The sequence below is a fragment of the Athene cunicularia genome, assembly GCF_003259725.1.
Source record: "Athene cunicularia isolate RWA chromosome 2 unlocalized genomic scaffold, athCun1 chr2_part1, whole genome shotgun sequence".
Lineage (NCBI taxonomy): Eukaryota > Metazoa > Chordata > Aves > Strigiformes > Strigidae > Athene > Athene cunicularia.
In genome coordinates, this window is record NW_020799095.1 from 145,309,180 (window position 1) to 145,328,699 (window position 19,520).

Below are 19,520 nucleotides of genomic sequence, written 5' to 3' on the forward strand. Positions count from 1 at the left end.
TTTTGCTGCCTGCCTTTAGTAAGCCTCTTCTAATCTTGTGCAAGTGGTGATCTCCCTCTACTCCCATCTGGCTTCTAACTTAACTGGACTTTAATGCAAAACCCCTCTGCCACTGTTGGGCTCCACCACTCCTCACCAATCTGTAGGTTGGGCTGTAAAGGAGTTGCTTGAACATCACAGTAAAAATATAAAACTATTTTGATGTTTGCAAACCAGAATATTTTTCCTTTGTATATAAAGGGAGACTGCAACTATTTTTATTCGTTGAAACTTTAAAAGATGCAAACCAGGTCCTGAATTGAACTGGAGCTTAATGTAAAAATCAGGAACAAAAGTAGGGGGTGAGTAGCACTCTGCAAACAGGGGCTTGGTAGGAAGTGTGTAATCAGGCCATCTTGACTACCTTGCCCTGTTCGTAGTTATGTGTGGGTGCTGATGTGTAACGGAGGTGCATGCAGTGATGCCATTCATTTGCAAACAGAACCCATCTTTGCCATGTTGGCTTAGAACACTGGAACTGTAGGTTTTCTCTCTACTGCTTAGAAATGTTACAGTACATGCACCTTAAGTTTGCAGTGCTTGTTAAGATCAGAGGCTGAATCACTCAGAATGCCTATTGCTATTCTCACATTTTATTAGCTGACACCTTTTCTGTTGTATTGAGTCCATATGGCTTTAAGTGATCATTTTACAGAGGATGTTTGAAAATACTTCCGTAATGGTTTTTATTATACTATGTTGTGTCCTGGGCACTGGGTGCGGGGGTCTGTCTGTAGCAATAAGTATTATACACTATGTGTATATCTGTTTATATATGGAAAACAAATATGGAGCATGTAATGATGGTGAAAATACACTGCACAGGGAGCAGATTGTGCATTTGACAGCCATTCTGCACCAGCCTGAACAACTCAAAAAAAAAAAAAAAAAAAAAAAAAAAAAAAAAAAAACATGGAAAAAATGAACTAGCATGAAAAATCATTCAGGAGTTAATTTTCCTTTCCATACACACCAGGCCTGTGTGTAAGTGGTAGATGAGCCAACCGTATTCTATGGATTGAATAACTAAATCTAGTTCAATTGCTGTTTGCTTCAGACAGCAGCCTGCCTTTCTTTCAAACTGGCCAGAGCCACCTCTGTTCAGCTGTAGCCACGTGCGTCAGTGTATTGTCACTAAACACTCTGAGAGAGGCAGCAGTGCACTATTATTAAATCTTCTATGAGAGAAGCAAAATACTTTCTTTTGTGATTTTTTTATAATAGCAATAATGTTGACTGCGTTCTAATACTCACAATAAAGATCTGTTGAGATTGTTATGTGCCTGGGCTCCCGTTCAGTGGACTTTTGTGCTAGTGAGTGTTTGTGTATGTTTTAAAGCATTAGGGAATCTTCAGTTGCATTTTTAACCTGTAGTTATATGCAGTCCTCAATACTCTTGTATACATTGCAAAGCTTTATAGGGACTTCTCTGTTTTAGCCTGTAGGCAAATTGTGCAGTCAGTGAATTTACAGTAATGAATTACTGTGTGGCAAAATAATTAGAAGATTTTTCTGTTCCTGAACTGCTTTGGTGTTTAGCAATTGCAGTGTTTGAGTTTTACAAAGCACTCAGTTCTTAAAACACAAATGTCTTCCCACATGTTCACAGTGATGGCATCTCTTTGGACAGATGTCTGCCTTCTAAGGGTGTTTCTAGTTTTGTGCCTTTATACAAACATCATTACAAAATAACTTCAGTTTGCTTTTAGTGATTTATTTTAATATTGCCTACAAGCTGTTGTTCAGGACTCTGGTAGAAAACAAATAAGCAAACAATGCTGAGAAATTTCTTTTAGACATCCTGTGGACCATGGCATAAATGATAAGCAGCAGATGAATGAAGTTGGACAGAATCTGAATGAGTTACTAATACAGACAAATTCTGTTGTTCACAACAACAACAGATATCATAAACATGTAACATTTCAAAATTTAAATTCTGAAACAGATATCTTAAGCATTATTGAAGGGACAGTCTCAAAGCAGTGTCTCAAATGTAAGACACAAGGCTGAATTCAGACCTTGGAGTAACATACTGAAACACTTTGTCAGACTTATTAAAGAAGAGGTTTCCTAAATCAGATCAAACATCTGGCTAGCCCAGTGTCTTCAGTATCTGTCAGCATCTGTAGAAATATACTGGCTACAAAAGTTCTGTACAAATTGGTCTTTCCCTTAGTGTACCTCTGATAAACTGAGGTTTCCTTTAGCAATATCTTTATCGTGACCATCACTTTTATCAATCACTGATAGGTGAGTTTAATCCATCTTTTTTCATTCATTTCTCTCTGCAGCATCAGGTGACACACTGAGTTCTACAGCTTTGTTATGGGATAGAGGGACTGTTTGTCCTTGAACTTGCTTTCTGACTCCATTGGCTGTATGCTATTGTCTTCAGTTCAGAGGTTAAATATTGCATTATCAAAAAGACCAAAAGTAGTTTTGTCCTAGTAGTGCCAGAAGTTTGTCACCCTGTTGCTGTCCTTGTGTGACTGGCGGTGCCTTTTCTCGCTGTGTTAACTTGCTTTTGTCAAATCTTGAATTGATTCGGTGTGCAACTCTATCCATCACGGCACTGCGGGTTGCAGAACTGACTGCTGCTTGGGATTTCAAAACAATCTGCATCCCAGATGTGGGAATAAAATAAATGTTTTTCTACCTTGCATCACCGTGGCACTATTAGATAGAGGAAAACTGCTTTATCACCCATGTGTAAATAAGAAAAAAGACATTGTACCAGTCCTAGAAATGGTTCATCTCTGTAGGGACAAAGGCAAATTCAGATGTTCTTATGTGGGCTTCTTGAGGTTCTTTTGTCATCAAAGACACTTTTTCAGCGAACAAATTATAATACAAAAACCAGAAGTTCTCTGCTCACTTTTCTGTTCCAGCCAAGTTTAGTATAGACGTTACTTCCCCATCATTCTGTCAGTGTGAAGAACATGTCATGCATGAAGTGACTGAAACTTGCATTATCTGGTGGGGCTGTGCTTTTTTTCTTGTCATAACTTAATGTTGCATCACATGAGGATTTTTTAAAAACCTAATCAGAGATGCTAAAGTGCTTCACAAGGTCTTATTATTGTTATCTCTGCCAAAATCGTGTGAAGAAGATTGAGACAAATGTTTCATGTTTGAGAAGAAATGTACCAAGTGTAAAGCACTGTAAGTGTAATGAGTTACTAACAAATGCTGTTAGTCTGTGTTTTTGCATAGTTTTCTTAAATTGTGGAAGAGGTTTGACTAATGGTGATTTATTTAACATAGAAAAACAGTCTATTATTTAAAAATAAATGATATGGGCATAATTTGCCAATGTTTTCAGTTCTTAAAATTTTTGCTTTCAATCTGCTGCTTCATTCAGGAGACTCCCTTAAGTTAATTTCTTAAACTAAGTTTGACTTCTCAAGCTCAAGTTTTATTTGGGCAAGAGCAACTTTTCTGTGTGTATAGATGTTTATATATTTATATACAGGAAACATTTACCCCTGGGCTTTCCAATATGTAAAAGTTGCAGTTGCACAAACAATTTATTCTGCTAAGAAAGTGTGTGCAAAACTGGAACAATGAATAAATGGTCTGCTTCGCCCTTGAGATTTGTGATTTCATTGTTTCATCAACACTGACATTTTTCTTTCCCCCAACAATTATAGTCTAGATTGAATCTCTTTTTGCTAGTGTGTACAGCAAACAAAACACTTATTTCCAGGACTAGAGCAATGATTTTGAAGGTATGTAAGTTTTAAGGCCATATTTGCCATAGGGACCTTTTCTGCTTACTTCTTTTCTGCCCTTCACTGGTAAGCTAATTTAAGATATTATTCCATCTTTTCTCAGGTGCTAAAAATAGAGGTCAATTCAAGTTGTCTCTTCACCAAAGGTTATGCAGTGAGGCTTTTAATTTGAATTTGACCAGCCATAGAAAAGTGCCTTTTTTTCCCTGACGAGTGTGGATTGCGTGTATTGCTCTGTAAACTGTTTTTTCCATTTTTTTTTTTTCTTTTTAATCCACAGGCCATTGCATCTCATTGAACTTGCATGTACCGAGATACCCATCTTGGTTTGACGCACATCCAGAAGTGGTTTAAGCGATGCCAACTGCCAAAACCCACTTTCTCACTTCACTTTTTGAGAGACTTTTAATACTTAGTTGTTCTTCCCAACTTGCATAGTTCAGAGGTTGTTTTCTGAGTGTTTCTGAAGGAAATAAAAGTAATCTTGAGGAGAATCATCACTACGTAGATATTGCAGATTTGTACTTCTCTCTGTTAGTAATAGCCCTTTGATACCTCCTTGGTTTCCAGTCTGCTTTACTGTTTTATCAGCTACCAATGACCTTCAGTAGCAAAGAACAGAGAACGGTGAATAGCGATGAGCTTCCTTCTCTCCCCATTTGCTGTGCAAGGAACCTGAATGACTTTTTTACTAACTGTAGAAAAATGGACTAAATCAATATGACACACACACTCTGGGTATGTGTTTCAGTGGCTTGGAAACTTTGTTGTACCTGTAAGCACAGACCCTGCTGCCCCGGAGAGCCTGTGCCGCTGGGCTGGACTATCGCTTGTTGCTCTCCTGTGCCTGCCCCACTGCACTGGGGCTCAGGCACAAACCTGAGGCTCTTGAAGCATGCTTGAGTCAGAAATATATGTCATGATCAAACTTTTTATCTTTCCCAATTCAGCCACCCTAGTGCTAATGCTGGCTATTCTCCATGTAGTCAGATTCTTTTGTTTTGCAGGTATGTTTCCCTACAAATCCTATCCCTGCCCAGAAATCCATTTTCTTTCTGTACCTGCTTAGTCAGGGCTATCATAGGATTTCTATTCTTTATGCCTCTGAAGGTTGCCTTTTTTGGTCTGTCATCTACATTGGGCACATTCTTCATCATTTCCCGGGTTGATCTTTCTGCAGACTATTGGCTTTCCTCAAGTCCAGAGAAAGTAAAATCTAACTGTAGTCCCACTGATTTTAAAAAGGCTAGTCATGCTAAAGCAAGCTTGTGCTGCTGTTTGAGATCACATTTACCATATGTGTCAAACAGTGTAACACTGAGTAGTCTACAGCCTACACAGAAGGGTGTTTGGATCAATGTTAGCACACTGTTGGTCTGTAAGAGAGTATCAGAGTTGTTTCTAGACTGTCTAGTACTATGAATCACAAACAAGAGTGCTGCTGTCACTTTTTCTTGAAGTCAGCTTAAATCCAGCATCAAACCTGTTCCACTGTTATTGTTTAGCTATTTATTCTGGTCTCATCTGTCCAACTACCTTTTACAAGTGAGGGTGTGTTCTTATAATTCCAGGTGCAAGTAAATGCTAACTGACAATCATAAAAGGTGGACGAGTAAGAATTGATAACTCTGGAACCAAGGAAATAGTATTTCTGATATGGTTTTGATTGAGGATCTTACATATGTCATGGAATCAGAATGGTTTGTGTGGGAAGGAATGTTTAAAGATCATCTAGTCTCAACCCCCCTGCCATGGGCAGGGACACCTTCCACTAGCCCAGGTTGCCCAAAGCCCTGTCCAACCTGGCCTTGAAATGTAATTAGTACCAAAAATCTTCACTTAACGTGCTTAATGGTTATACAGATCTTACACCTGGAGGATAAAGCCCAAGAAGCTAATCTGCTTCTCGTCAGATACTAGCTGGTATTAAATTACATGGTGCAAGTGGGATTAAAAGCAGAAGATCAAATGCAGTTGACTGTGACCCTCAATTCCCTTCATAGCCAGTGGGGCTGTTGTCCATCCCAGTTTTCACTAATAAAAAAAAGTATGAACTGTATTTACACCTAGGGCTGCAGTGCTTGGAGGCCTAACTCTTCCCTTGTCCCCTCAGCAGGCTAGGCTCCCTAGAAACACAAAAAAGTGCAATTCTGATACAGAGCACAAGTTCTGGTTGCACCACAGTGCAGGTGAGTGCAGGAGCTCTTGTCTGGGGTCATGTCAATATGCTTAATTTGCACATTGATTTAACTAAGCCCCCCTGTGCCTGTTGCCGCTTGCTCTCCTCCCGTGACCAGGTCATCAGTGCTCCCTGGAGCGGGGATGAGAACTGGCTGAGGAGAACCACGAGGGATGATGTTCCAGGTGAACGGGCCTCTTGTGGTTTTCTCAGAAGCGTTGTATGCGTCACTTGCCCAATTCTGTGGCCAGTCTACCAGCACATAAGTGAACCCATCCACACGATGGCTGCTATAAAAAGGCAGGCAAAGGCTGCATGGGATGTGCAGGGCTGCCTTGCTGACAAGAGGGGATGGAGCTCTCCCATCGCAAGATGGGTTCCATCCCATTTTGCACCCTTTGCTGCTTTATTAGTATAGCAGCAGCCAATATATTTGGTAAGTACGCTTCTTTTACTTTGTCTGCGTCCAGCAGCGACTGTGCTCCTGTGATCTTTGCATTGTTCTCTATATTATTCTGGCAAACTATATAATGGTCTTGAATCTTTCACACTGCCAACTTAGCTAGTTATTGTGTGCTGTACAAACTGAGTTTGGACTCCAGGTCAAACACTAACCTGGAGTGTTTGTACAAACACAACACTAAATGGTCAGGGTAATCTGAGTTCAGTACACCTGGATTTTGGGTGGGGGAAAAAAAAAGTTTTCTGGAAGAACAGACTGGGCTAGAGAAGGAGCTTGGGTAAGTAATGTAGTACTGCAGGGATGTGAAGGTCCTAAGATTATATATATCTTCTACTTGTATGTGCTATCATCTAATTTAAGATTGAACCTTAAGATACTGGATAGTCTGAGTGTCATCCCCAGTTCTTTGGTCTGAGTTTGATAGTCCTGCACAACAAGCAATTTGAATCACTGAATTAACCTCTTAACTCAGATGTCTTAGTAGACCCTCTCTAGCACTGTGCACAGGGATCTCCGCGCATCACAGAGCAAATGTCTTAGAGTCATGTTTGAAATGAAAACGGTGAGATTTGCCTACATGTCTATAGGTCAACAAACCTAAAATCCTTTTACAGTCTCATGAAAATTTTCACATGGGCTTAAAGGGACACAGTGAAAACTCACAGAAGGAGAAGTGATTGAGAGGTTTTAGGGGCACTGAGATCGACGGTGGTTAAAGTCATCCCTGAGCTGCAAATTATTGGAGACTGAAATGTATTCAGAATACTTATGATGTATTTCAATTTAGCTCAGACCAAATACTTGATTAGGTGAAACTCTGGTCTAAATTACTGTAGCTATGATTTTGTTTGTTGACTATATTTTTATAGAACTAGTCAATGGAATTAAGAGCAATCAGATTTTGAGGATGGAGTACGTGTCAGCTCAACTAACCTGTTCTGTAAAAAATAACCTACTGAATTCTCCTAAAACAGCATCCAAATATGGGTTTGAACATATTAAGAACTGAAGAGTCAACTATTTTCTTGCTAGGTGGCTTCAGTAGTTGGTAACGTGCCCCAGTAAAAATTGAAAAGTGCTCTTAATATGAATTAGTCTGATGCTAACTGCTAGACATTGTTTCTTTTTAGGTCTTTCATGAGATTAAGAAGAAATACCTCTCCTCTTGGTGGAATAGTGAATGACTTAGCTTCAATAAAGAATAAATACTCAGAAACATGAATAGTGATATGTGTGGTTATGGCAAAGGGCTATTTTGTGGTAATAGGCACAACAAACTCTGAATAAGTGCCCCAGGTACCAGAAAATGATAGACATACCGGTACAGAATAGAGCTGAGACTAATTAAATACAGGCGAGGGAAAGGGATTTGTGAGCATCTCCATCATGTGCTTATCCTGCAGCTGGCAGCCCAGAAACTTTGTTCAGTACCTCCCTGTGCTGTCCCATGCAGAAAGGGAGCAATGGAGATACAACCAAGGAAGACCCGTGAACATGGGGCTGTCACCACACAGAGTTGGCACTATTGGGGTTTTGATGAGTACAGGCTTGTGGTGAAATCACCCTTACGTGTTTGCCTTCTTGTTGCTTTCAGAGTATCAGACAGATTCCCAACCGTTACGTCCATGTGAACTTCAGAGGGAAAAGGCTTTTTCAGGAGGAGAAACTTATGTCCCTCAGTGCTCAGAAGACGGCCAGTTCAGGTAATTAATGACTGCTATTTTCTGCTGTTACACAACGTGACCTTTCGTTACTAATGAAAGCTTTGGCCTCTGTTTTGAAGAGCCTCCATATCGATGAACTGGAGGGTAAGGGATGCGCGAGACTTGAAGTGTTTTCACTAAACCATGTTGCAGATCCAGCCTCTTCTGAATTAATTTCCTGTTGCTAGAAATAATCTATGGGTTAAGAGGTCAATCTAAGACCTCTTAAAAGGGGCTAATCTTGGCAGCATTATTTGCATGTTAAATACTTGGTGCAGTTTCTGTGTAATGCAACTACTGTCTTCCTATGCATGCGCATGGTCTGTGACCAGTGTGCCAGCTGGCACAGCTGAGCCAAGTTGACTTGGAGAAGTTATCCACCCTCCTCTAAATGGCACAGTTGGGTTCCCTTCTAAAGGCAGTAAAGGAATTAAAAAGCACATGGAGAACAGTGATATATCGAACAGCAAGAAGTTAATGAGTTACAGCCGAGGCTGAAGGGGAGTATAGATTGTAACGTTCTCTACTATTATCTTATTGTTGTTGCCTTGGGTGGGGAACCTTGACCATTCTAGCTTTGACTCAGAAAATGTCTCAAAATGTGTGATAAATCTCAAGTACTTGTCCAACCTGCTTTCTTCCTGAATGACTTAAAGTCACTTATCTGCAATTCCTGAAGACTTCAGAGAATTACTAGAATTAGAAGCTTCTGTCAGGTTGAGTTAGAGTCACCAGAAACACAGCCCTTTCTATTCCAATATTTTGGTGTTAAAGTACTTGAACTTGTTTGGCTTGCTTTATGTCCTGTACTGACTGAGGGCTCTCATTAACAAACTAAAATATGTTACTTGTGACCTCCTTCAGGACAGTTCAGTGCAGTAGGAATGGTCTTTCCTGTTGGTGTGTGGATGAGAATGGCATTGAGGTACCTGGCAGCAAACAGAATGGTTATCCCGTATCTTGTAAGTCACAAGTTTCTATTTTTGTTTAGATTTGTTAAAAAGCATTTAAATCTGCATTTGAACTGCTGAAATCAAGAATAGGTTAGCCTCAGACTTGGATGGACTCTAGTTTGTTGTAGTTTTCTGGGTCTTTCTACTGGAAGTTCTGGAGTTTCTTCAGGGATGATCATGAAAACCTGATACGTCTATATTTATGAAGGTCACAGTAATGTAAATCATGAATGGAAGATCAACTTAGGGTATTGACTTTTGAGTTGCAGAGCTTCAACCCCATCTGTGGTGGGTTTCTCTCTACCAATGTTCATAACCTCAAATCCATCAATGTCTTTATGCCACCTGGGTGGCGGAATCATAACTTCCAGCTCTGAGAAAACTCAGATTGTTTTAATAAATGATTCAGTGCCCAGTAAGTACCTTTGTCTAACAGTGCCCCTCTCTGGTACTACAGGTTTATCCTTTTGCCAGCTGCAAAAGCAGAGGATCTTGGTGAGTCGATACATCAACAGCAGCACCATCTCCTACATCCCTCAGTGCCTGGATTCAGGGGCTTTTGATGAGGTGCAGTGTGACACAAAGCTGGGTCAGTGCTGGTGCGTAGATCCAGAAGGAATGGAGATTTATGGCACCAGACAGAGAGGAAGGCCAACACGGTGTAAGTAATACTCAACAAAACATTGAGTTTTGTAGGTTTGAGAGGTTTGGTGTGGATGAAAGGTGGTAGGTCAGGAGCTTGGACACTGCAGCCTACACTTATCCTGTAGAAGTGTAGGTGTTTAACCGAGGCATTCAAGTCCCTGTTTTGTAGAATCATAGAGTATCTCAAGTTGGAAGGGACCCATAAGGATCGTCAAGTCCAACTCTCGTCTCCTCATAAAGGCAATACAAGGCACTTGGGTGTTGATGTTCATTGTAATAAATCTAGCCCCCTTCCAAAACATGGGGTGGCTATTCAGATGTTTGTGGGAAGTTAAACCACCAGTAAACATTACCTTTGTTTACCATCAGGTCCAGGGAACTGTGAGATTCGAGATCGTCGCATTCTGCACGGGTTTGGGGAGAAGAGCCCACCACAGTGCTCAGCAGATGGAGAGTTTCTGCCTGTCCAGTGCAAGTTTGTCAACACTACGGACATGATGTTTTTTGATCTCATTCATGGTTATAACAGGTAAGAGCACGGGCTTCTGAAACAGGAAAGCTATCTCTTCCAATCTCTTTCTTACTGCTTTTTTTTTCTTCCACATGAAGCCCTTCATCTGTGCCCACAGATTATATTTTCTCTTATTGAATAGACCAAGTAAAAAACCCTTTTCTTCCACATTCAATGTGCTCATTTAGGAAAAAAATGGTATTCCATCCCTGCAGTCTAATCAGTGTGTCCTCACCAGCAGTAGATAACATATTGCAATCTGTATTTGGAAAAGTAGCCAGGGCTACTTTTCAGACAGACACACAACAACAGAGATAAATGCACAAGGAACAGAGGAATTCAGATGTACATGTGAGGTAGGAATGATGATTCCATATAAGAGATGAAAACGGGTGGACAGATGGACAAGTGGCAACATATAACGAGCAAGTTCCATGTGATGATGGGAAACCAGCAAGTGATGAATGGACATGCTGACATTGGACTGGCTTTGGGTGGTTTGAGAGGGCTGGGGAAGACTTCAAGATGTTGGATCAAATCCTTGTTCATGGGAGCAAGAAGACTTTGTCCTTTGGAGAAGCTGGAATTAGTGCTCAGATGGAGAAATAAGGGATGGGCAAGGGGAACTGCAGGGCAGGAATTTGTTTTGGTGCAAATGCTCAGATTCCTCAGAAAAACCTTTCGGTATTTCGTGAAGTGCCGTTATCATGGTATCTCAGTCAACACGTTTCTCCAGTGGAGGGCAGTGAAGTAAATGTAATGTCTCATTCTGACTTTGTAGTAGCAAAGGCATTTTAATGTAAACGTCAATTTTGCTGTTTTGAGGGTTTTCTGTTTTAGTTTAAGCAAATATGAAAGGCAGGACCAAAAGCACAGTGCAAATTTGTCAGAGATTCCGGAGAGGTTATTTTGGCAAGAGCAAAATAATCCGGCTGTATTGTTTGTTGGCCTGTAGAGTGTGGAAATTCTAAAAGAGCAATCACAGAGGAGAAAGCAATGCTTTAAATGATTTTTTTTTTTTTTTTTTCCCCCTGCTGTTTGGAGATCTTTCTGCAAAGACCTGCAAGACCAGGCTTTTCTTGTGTCCATGTCATGTTATTAATCACAGAAGGATCATTTCACTCCCAGCTGTCTACCTTTCTAATTATGGCATTGACTTAACCCATTACCATCATATCGGACTATCTCAGGTGATTAATATGTTTATTTTCACACTATTCCTACCTGAAATGTCATTATCCTGTCCCATAAACAGAAGGCCAGACTACAGAGTTGAAGGGATGAGTTCCACATCATTGGACTATAGCAGAACAGGGTTTTAAACCCATATTTTATGTTCATGTGGAACCAGTGGAGTAGCTTTGTATTTTTTTTAAAAACTAGACATGTTTTACTAACTCCTTTCCCAAATCATTTCCCTACACCTTCATAAAGCACTCGAGGATCTGGTGTAGTTGGGAACTGTCAGTGCTAGGTTAACGGTTGGACTGGATGATCTTCAAGGTCCTTTCCAACCTAGTTGATTCTGTGAGTCTGTGAAATATTCCAAAATAAATCAGCATGTTAAAAAATATAAATGGAGAAATTCAGAAGCTTAGAGCTAAGACTTTCCCAAGAGGAAGACACTTGGAATGAAAGATGAGCCCGAATTTCCTGCCTCGCCCTAATGACTTGACTGCTCTTACTTACTGTGTACAGACTGTGCCCAGGTCCTACTTAGACGGGCAGATAGATAGAAAGCCTTGTAGCAAATTGATGGGAATGATCAAAAAATCATAAAAAGATCCTCCTTGACTTTTTTTCTTGCTATAGTTTTCATCAGACTGAAGACCTTGTGTCAGTGTTTTTATTCTAGCTCACTAGGTTCTGCCCTATTATGTATTATTTGGTTGACAATAGAAAAAAACCCATGATTTGGTTTTCTCCCTCTATTTTTGAATAGTCAGTGAGAAAGGCATCTATAACTTTGGCTTCATATATGAAACATAGAAGGGGTTACTTGCAAACCTGCTTTTGAAGATCAGTAATGAGTTGTCTTTGCTGGAAGCCAAGAGTGGAGACTCAGTTTGAAGAAAAGGTCAACAATCTCACATTTCTTTACTTTCTCATATTTCTGAGTGTGAGCATTCTTACTGAAACACATGGATACACTATAAATTTATTCGTAATGTAAATGTAGTCATCTTTGCTTCAGCCATTGTTTTGGACCGTGTCTGATAGATGAGGTACTCTGAGCTATCACTGCTCTTCTCAAGGGCTGTGATTAAAAAGAGGCTGAGAAAAAAGTGGCAGGGAGTGAGTTTTCCAAGTAAGGTGAGAAAAGTTCTGTCCTCTTGGTTTTGTGGGCCTAATTTATATCTCTTTGTACTTTATTTAGCTGTATTCTCAACTTGGAACAAAAATAACCAGAATGACAGGATATGACTACACATCTGCCCCGTACAAAAGTAGTGTAATTATGCATGTGATTTCTTAACATTGAAGATGAAAGAAAGTAGCATGCAAAATTTTTTCATTGCATCCTGTTTCACACCGCTAGATGTTGAGATGCTGAGGTGATGAGCTCCAAGGACATGAGCAGTGTAGAGGTCTGCCTTTGGATATAGAAGCATTGTTCTCCTAAGAAGAGAAAAGATCATATTCCTGATCGGGCAGCAGCCAGTGCATGATAATTCAGGGGAGCAAGAAGCTCATCAAATACTCCAAGCTATATATGCCCGTGTGTACACTGAAGACCATAAAAATATGGTATTTAGGTGTTTGTATCTTAAATTTCATTGTTTTAATGCTGGCAGAAATCCCTTTGTGCCCTGAAGTATGACATTTTGATTGCTTTTAGCATGTCAGCAGCAGAGCAGGATTTGACTATCCAAAGTGGAAGGAGTCTGTAGGTTTTTAATTTGAAGACATGAAAGAGTGCCACAGAGAAGCTGCGCTACACAGGGATGCGCAAGCTCTGAGGCAGGAGCACTGCTGGGTGACGCTGGGAGAACCCCAAGGTTACCAACCCCTTCCTCTGCCAGGGGTTGCTGTTGCTTTGTGCGTTCCCCAGCTTGTGCTTTGATGTGCTGAGGAAGCAGTAACATCTTCCGCTCCCCTGGCAAGAGGTGGTAGAGCTCTTGGGCAGACTCCACTCCACTCCCCTGAGCAGAAAATTCCCCTTCTGTGTTGCTAGGTTTTCCCAAATAAGCCACATGGAGCTGGGACACCAGACTTTTATCATATTTTAGGGTAAGGGTATGTGTCTGTAAAATAATATGATTGTTTTGGAATTTGGCACTTTGAATCTTGAAAAACTTCTGTTTGCTTGGAGAAACTGTAGAGTGCCTGTCAGTTAAGATCACATTTATTATATTTTTTTCCAACTCTGACCCTATTAAGTTTCCTTCCTAAGTCATTGCTTTGCTGGAATCTTGCTGTTGTCACTCCTAGAATATTATACTGGAAACTTGCATCTCTTTGATCTCCAGAAGTAAGAGTCTTACTTGTAATATGTTAAAAAGCCTTTCTTCTTAATCTGTTGAGCTATGCTCTGCAAATGAAAAAGATTAGAGAGGTTTGTATCAGCTTTTGTGCTTAACTCAGTGCAGAAAGCATACGTAGCACATAGGGAAGAGGAAGCAACCTGTTTGTTTAGGCACTCTGCCATCCTGTGCAGATTTGTGGCAGCAGCTAATGAACGGGTGTTGTAATAACATTAAGCCAGCGTCCGTCTATTTTGCAGTCTTTGACAGGCTCTCAAAGATGAGTATAGAATTGAAAATGTGTTAGATGCTGGGTACCTGCTTAGGAAGGATCAGAAATCTGTCTGAAGGGAGATTGTCCTGTGTTTGTTTAAAAAACCCCAGCATTTAGGAGACTTGTCACGTGCCGAAACACTGGTCTGGATCATGTCAGAGCCTGGTTGCCACAAGGAGACCAAAGGGTTTTGTAAAGGCTCTGTGCTGTCCAGACACCCCTGCCATACGAGTTCGTGAGGGAAACACAGATGGTGCTTTGTCATTGCCGGTGAACCTCCCCGGGCTCTTCACAGGAGGCTGCTTTTCCTTCCAGGCTCCCTGGGGCTTTCCAGACGTTCAGCTCCTTGCGGGAGACATTCCCGGAGGTCTCTGGGTACTGCTACTGCGCGGACAGCCTGGGGAGAGAGTTGGCAGACACTGGTAAGTACCCTCCAGCGTCTGAACCTTTAACTTGAGTGGATTTGAATTCCCAAGGGAAAGGACAAATAGCAAGTATCAGTCTTCAGATTCATTTAGGACTTCCATTTCACTCGTCGCAGTGGTCTTACCCTGTGTAAAAGTTGAGTGCCCATGGGAAGGGCTGGAACTCAGTAATGAATTCCCACCCTTAGGAGCAGCGCTTCAGTCAGTAGCAAGTGGAGCTGCTGCTTGGGAGCTAATCCTGTCCCTTTTGGGATGGTGGAATAGGATTTCTGAATGTCCAACCTCTGCACACACTAGAAAGCTGTGTCATACCCAATAAGTCTGATTAGAAAATGCAGGGGTCTGGAGGCAGAAATATGTTCTTCTTGCTCAAGTAAAATCATGAAATGGTTTGGGTTGAAAGGGACCTTTAAAGATCATCTAGTCCAACCCTCTGCCATGGGCAGGGACATCACATGGTCCTTCCTATTCTCTCATAGCCTCGGGATACCTTTTAGGCATGTTAATAGTTGGTGGGACACTTTCAAGGGAAGAATGATTTTCCAAGAAGGAGGCATGAGGAGGTTGAGAACTTCCAGCTCCTCTTCCCTAGATACTGTGGTTTTAAAAAACTGGGAAAAATGCCAACCATAATAGCTTAAAATTTAGATGGTAGATGAGAACTCCAACATTTAATTCCCACAAGGGTGAGAAGTTCTCAAAAAATTTGTGGACGCAGCGAAGCTACTGCATGTCCTTTTTTTTTTTTTTTTTTGGTATGCAATCAAAATGATTGGGAATTGGTTTTTGGTTAAATCAGTTTCCAGAATTTCACCAAATACTCTACTGAAGACTGAACCTAACAAAACCACAGCACAGTGCAGGTTTGGGGATGTTCTTTCTGCTTTTTCTGGCATATGCAGTCAAGGCATAAAGCTAGTGACTGGGCACTCAGCAACAGGATATATGGTGCAGCGCATTCACATTTGGCCTGTTTAGGGAGCCGGTTTTCTCCTTCCTGATAGGCTTCCATTTCTGCTACTCTGGTAAAGCATGTGACTTCTGCTTTAAAACAGGCTCTGCGCTAAAAGTCTCTCTTTCCCAGGTTTGGAATTGCTGCTCGATGAAGTTTACGACACAGTTTTCTCTGTGCTGGAGCTTGCCCGCACGTTCACAGAGACTAGCATATATCGGATCCTGCAGAGGCGGTTTCTGGGCGTTCAGCTGGCTACCTCTGGCAAGTTCAGGTGTAAGTAGCAACCAGGTGATGCCCTGTAAATAAGGTGACAATTCTGAAGCTTATATGTGACAGCTGTTGGGGGGAGAGTTGTTCTAGGAGTCTCTTGCACTAAAAGTGTATAGTACCACAGTTTCAGTGGAAGAATCAAGGTTCCTGAATTGCAGCTGGATTTTAACCTCTGGGTTGTACATTCTTACAAGCGGATTGTACCAGTCATCTGATCTTGTGCGCCTGAAGTCTGCATTAGTTGAAATCCCATGAACTCTCCCTATCTCTTGCCCTAAGATTATGAAGATGGAACTGATTAAAAGCCTGAGAAAATGGCCCCTAATTTATGTTGTTACACTCAGAAATAGGAAGGATCTTACATTGACCACAACACACTTGATCCCCAGGAGACCACATAGAAATTGTAGTGCCTTAGCCAGCAAGGCTGAACTTCTGGATCTGCTCTTTGGCACATTCTCTCCCCAGTCGGGGCAGGGAAAGGGTGAGAGAGTTTCTCTGGTTACGGGTAGTGAACTCTGCGGGACAGGAGGTCAGGTACCTTCTCCTCGCTCCTACACTGGAGCCCAAGAGAATTCCCTTGGCTGGGGAGAGTTTGAACCCCTCGGTGTGATACTTCATCCTCCCATCCAAATTCCTCTGACATTGCTGTCTGACCCTTGCTAAGGAGTTGCATCACCAGAGATACTGAGCAGATACTGATGTAAGTCTTCTGGCCACATAGTCACAAGGTTTTTCTATTTCTGGCCAAGCTGGTCATTCTGGGCAGTCTAGAAAGCGTCTTCCTCCTGCTGCACAGTGTTGTTGAGTAAACTCGGACTGTAGCTTGGGATGCAGCTGCTGTCAGCAAAGATGAAGCTGTAACAGCCACAAGATGGAGATGTGACCACGTTTGTCAGCTGCCGCGGGGACTGCTCTGGTAACACCCAGATCTCACAGCCCTCCTGAAGCCACAGGCATTGGGAAAGTTGTCAGCCTTCCTTGGTGAACAGGTTGCTCTGATGTGATGCTCTTGCTGCCTCAACCTGGTAGCTGAGTGTGGCTGGAAAGCTCTTGGCGGTGAGAAATGTTTAGGCTGCAGGATTGCAGGTTTATATAAACAAAAAAACATTTCTGTTGGAAGGGTGGAGTCTTGCACTGGAGAGATCTTAATTCAGAAAATTTGCTTTATAGTGCTTTGGCTTCTAAGGCCAGTTTGACAGGAATAAGGTCTTTGGATCCCTGTGGAGGGAAATAAAGAAATTGGGTGGTCTCAGACCAAATCTCCACAGCCAGGTGCAGATCCTTTTGCAGGAACAATGCCTCTTTGTCTCCAGAAATACTGACATTTGCCTTCATCTCAGTCTCCCAAGCTGTATGTCTATCTCTGTTGGCCATCTTTGTGTTTGCATTAAGGGCCAGAGCTCACCTAGCTTCCAGCACAGCTCCCTAAGAGAGATGCTGCTCCTCTTGTGACTATGGCTGAAAAATGTGTTGAAGTTTTATTTTCTTTGTAGTATTCAGCAATGAATACCTACAGTAGTAAACCATAGGGCCAGTTTTCCACGGGAAAAGAGGACAGAGAATTTGCATTTTGGGCTGGTACTTGAAGTGTCACTGAAAGCAGTCAGGAAATTAACTTTTTTTTTTTTTTTTCCTTTTTCCTCCCAACTAGGCAAAGAATGGGAACAAGCAGAGATGGCTCTGAAATCTTGAGCTTTCCCTCCTTAGTACATACTGTTTTTCTTCCAGGCCCCTCCAAGTGTGAGGTGGAGCGGTACTCAGCCCTGCGTTACCAGCACACCTACGTGCCATCTTGTGATGCTGAGGGGGGCTACACGCCGGTGCAATGTCAGCAGGGAGGACAGTGCTGGTGTGTGGACACCAAAGGGCAAGAGGTCCAGGGCACAAAGAGACAAGGACAGCCCCCGGCTTGTGGTATGTATGAGGTTTGGAAAAAGAAAAATGAGACATCTCTTGACGTCCTTAGAAAGAAACCCGAAGGATCAGTTCCCTTCATGGCTCTGACAGATTCTGATATTCAAAAACAGAGATCCAAAAACCTCCCTGAGGTTAAGAGCCACATTCTAATAAACTCTTAAATATAATATTTCTTTTATTTTCCTTTATGACCTTTCTTAGCCTTTTAGTTTTGCATGCAGCAAAACTTTTCTTTGTAGCTGTGATATCTGTCTCTTGACTCCAAGGAGCTGGGTTGTTAAGTCAGAATATCTGGGATAATATAAGGGAGCCAGTGATGGTGGTTTTGGGTTTTGCCTCCTTCCTTTAGTGAAATTCTATGGAATTCCTAATGCATCTCTCACCCTGAGGATTTTTTTCATGTCTCAGTCACTGCCTGTTTGGCCAAAATTTCAAAATCCAGTAAAAAAAAACCCAAACAATTCAGAAAAGGTGTATAGGTTGGGGCTTTGAGAGATTTCATGAAGAATACACCATCAAATCAGTGTCCCAAATGGAAATGACAGCAGAAATGTCCAAGGCCCAGAGGGGAGGTGGAGAGTTAAAAACCTTCACTCCCAAGCACACTACCTAAATATTCAGGATTGTGCTGGAGGGCTGGGGCACAGGGTCTTAACGCGGGGGCCACCTTCGGGGAAGGTAATTACTCTGTCTCTGAGACACAGTCTTACCATGCAGATAGAGAAGGGAGGAATCTCCCCTGGGTGTCACGGCTCCAAGTTGCTCGGAGTGCTCTGGGCACAGACAGGCTTAGTGTGAAATGAAAATGTTAGCATGCCTCCGAGGCTGATCACCAAGGGGATTGCAAGGGAACCTAGGAGAGGCCTCGCCATATGTTGGGACTGGCTGTTTTCTCTTTGAATGTGCTTTGCTGAGCCCTCCTGATGATTTTTTGGGGGAGGGATGGGGAGGCAACGACTTGAGGTTGCTTGCAGCTTTTATTGGCAGACTCAGGAAATTTAAGCAGGGAAAAATTTCTGCGGAGGTTTTGCAGTCTTAACTCCCGAGAAGGTATTTCATGAGGATATAGCTGCAGTCTGTGTTCAGACAGCTACATGCCATGTGCGTGTCTCCAGTGCTGCTCTGTTTTATTTCTCTTCAATATCTTTGACTCTCACACTCAGCAGGATGAACACTGGAGAAGGCAGAGACATAGGTGCGGGTAGCACATAGGTGTGGGTAGCGCTCTGGGTACTCGCAGGACCTGGGGCACCAGGCAGTCCTGATAGGGACATGCTTCTTTTCAGACCTTTTACAGTAAACTCACCCCAGCAGTGCTTTTCCTTTCATTCCTCCTCACTCTGCTTTGACTCGTTTCAGCAGCGGGTAGGAGGGGAGAGTGTTTAAAGACCATGTCCTACATTTGTTTCATATTAGCATACTTGCAGGATTGTGTTTTACACTAACTTATTGGTCCCCAGAGGAATGTTCTTCATCCCTTTTACCAAGAACCAGCACTGAAAACAGAAGGGGCCTATCCTACAGAAAATGCCTTTACAAAAGAACCACTGTGAGGGACTCTGCACCCCTGCCAGGAACTGCAGAGCAGGGCAGGGGTGCAAAAGGAGGAAGGAGAAAGATGCTGATCACAGAGCCTCAGATTACTTGCCAATCCATTTTAGCAGCTTTTAAGATTTCCACCTTTTATCCTTACTGTTAGCAGGATTTATGTCTGCTTTATCATATTGCCTGAATATGGAATAAATGGGGATGGGGCTGCTGGAACAGACCAAAGCTGTTCATCCACCACGCTGTTCCCTACAGGGACAGCAGTGCCGCTTAGGGAGAAAGTCTGAGCAACATGGGAAGTGCATATAGGTTCCACATATCTTCCTGCATGTGGGAAAGGCCCCAAACTAGACTCTGAACTCAGATCATTGTGTTTAGCACTCCCTTATGGAGAGTCATCTTCCAGGGATTTGCCTAACTGCCTTTTAACTTTTTA

General features: G+C 42.1%; 1 protein-coding gene across 1 annotated transcript in view; it reads left to right on the top strand.

Annotated features, from left to right (window-relative positions):
* Positions 1 to 6,325: 6,325 nt before the first annotated feature.
* Positions 6,326 to 19,520, top strand: part of TG (thyroglobulin) — a 162,164-nt gene continuing 148,969 nt past the window's right edge. Inside the window, exons 1-8 of the mRNA XM_026841524.1 lie at positions 6,326 to 6,389; positions 8,011 to 8,119; positions 8,984 to 9,081; positions 9,530 to 9,733; positions 10,087 to 10,246; positions 14,282 to 14,388; positions 15,476 to 15,619; positions 17,348 to 17,533. Of these exons, the coding sequence (XP_026697325.1) occupies positions 6,326 to 6,389; positions 8,011 to 8,119; positions 8,984 to 9,081; positions 9,530 to 9,733; positions 10,087 to 10,246; positions 14,282 to 14,388; positions 15,476 to 15,619; positions 17,348 to 17,533 (1,072 nt within the window). The remainder of the gene's footprint in view (positions 6,390 to 8,010; positions 8,120 to 8,983; positions 9,082 to 9,529; positions 9,734 to 10,086; positions 10,247 to 14,281; positions 14,389 to 15,475; positions 15,620 to 17,347; positions 17,534 to 19,520) is intronic.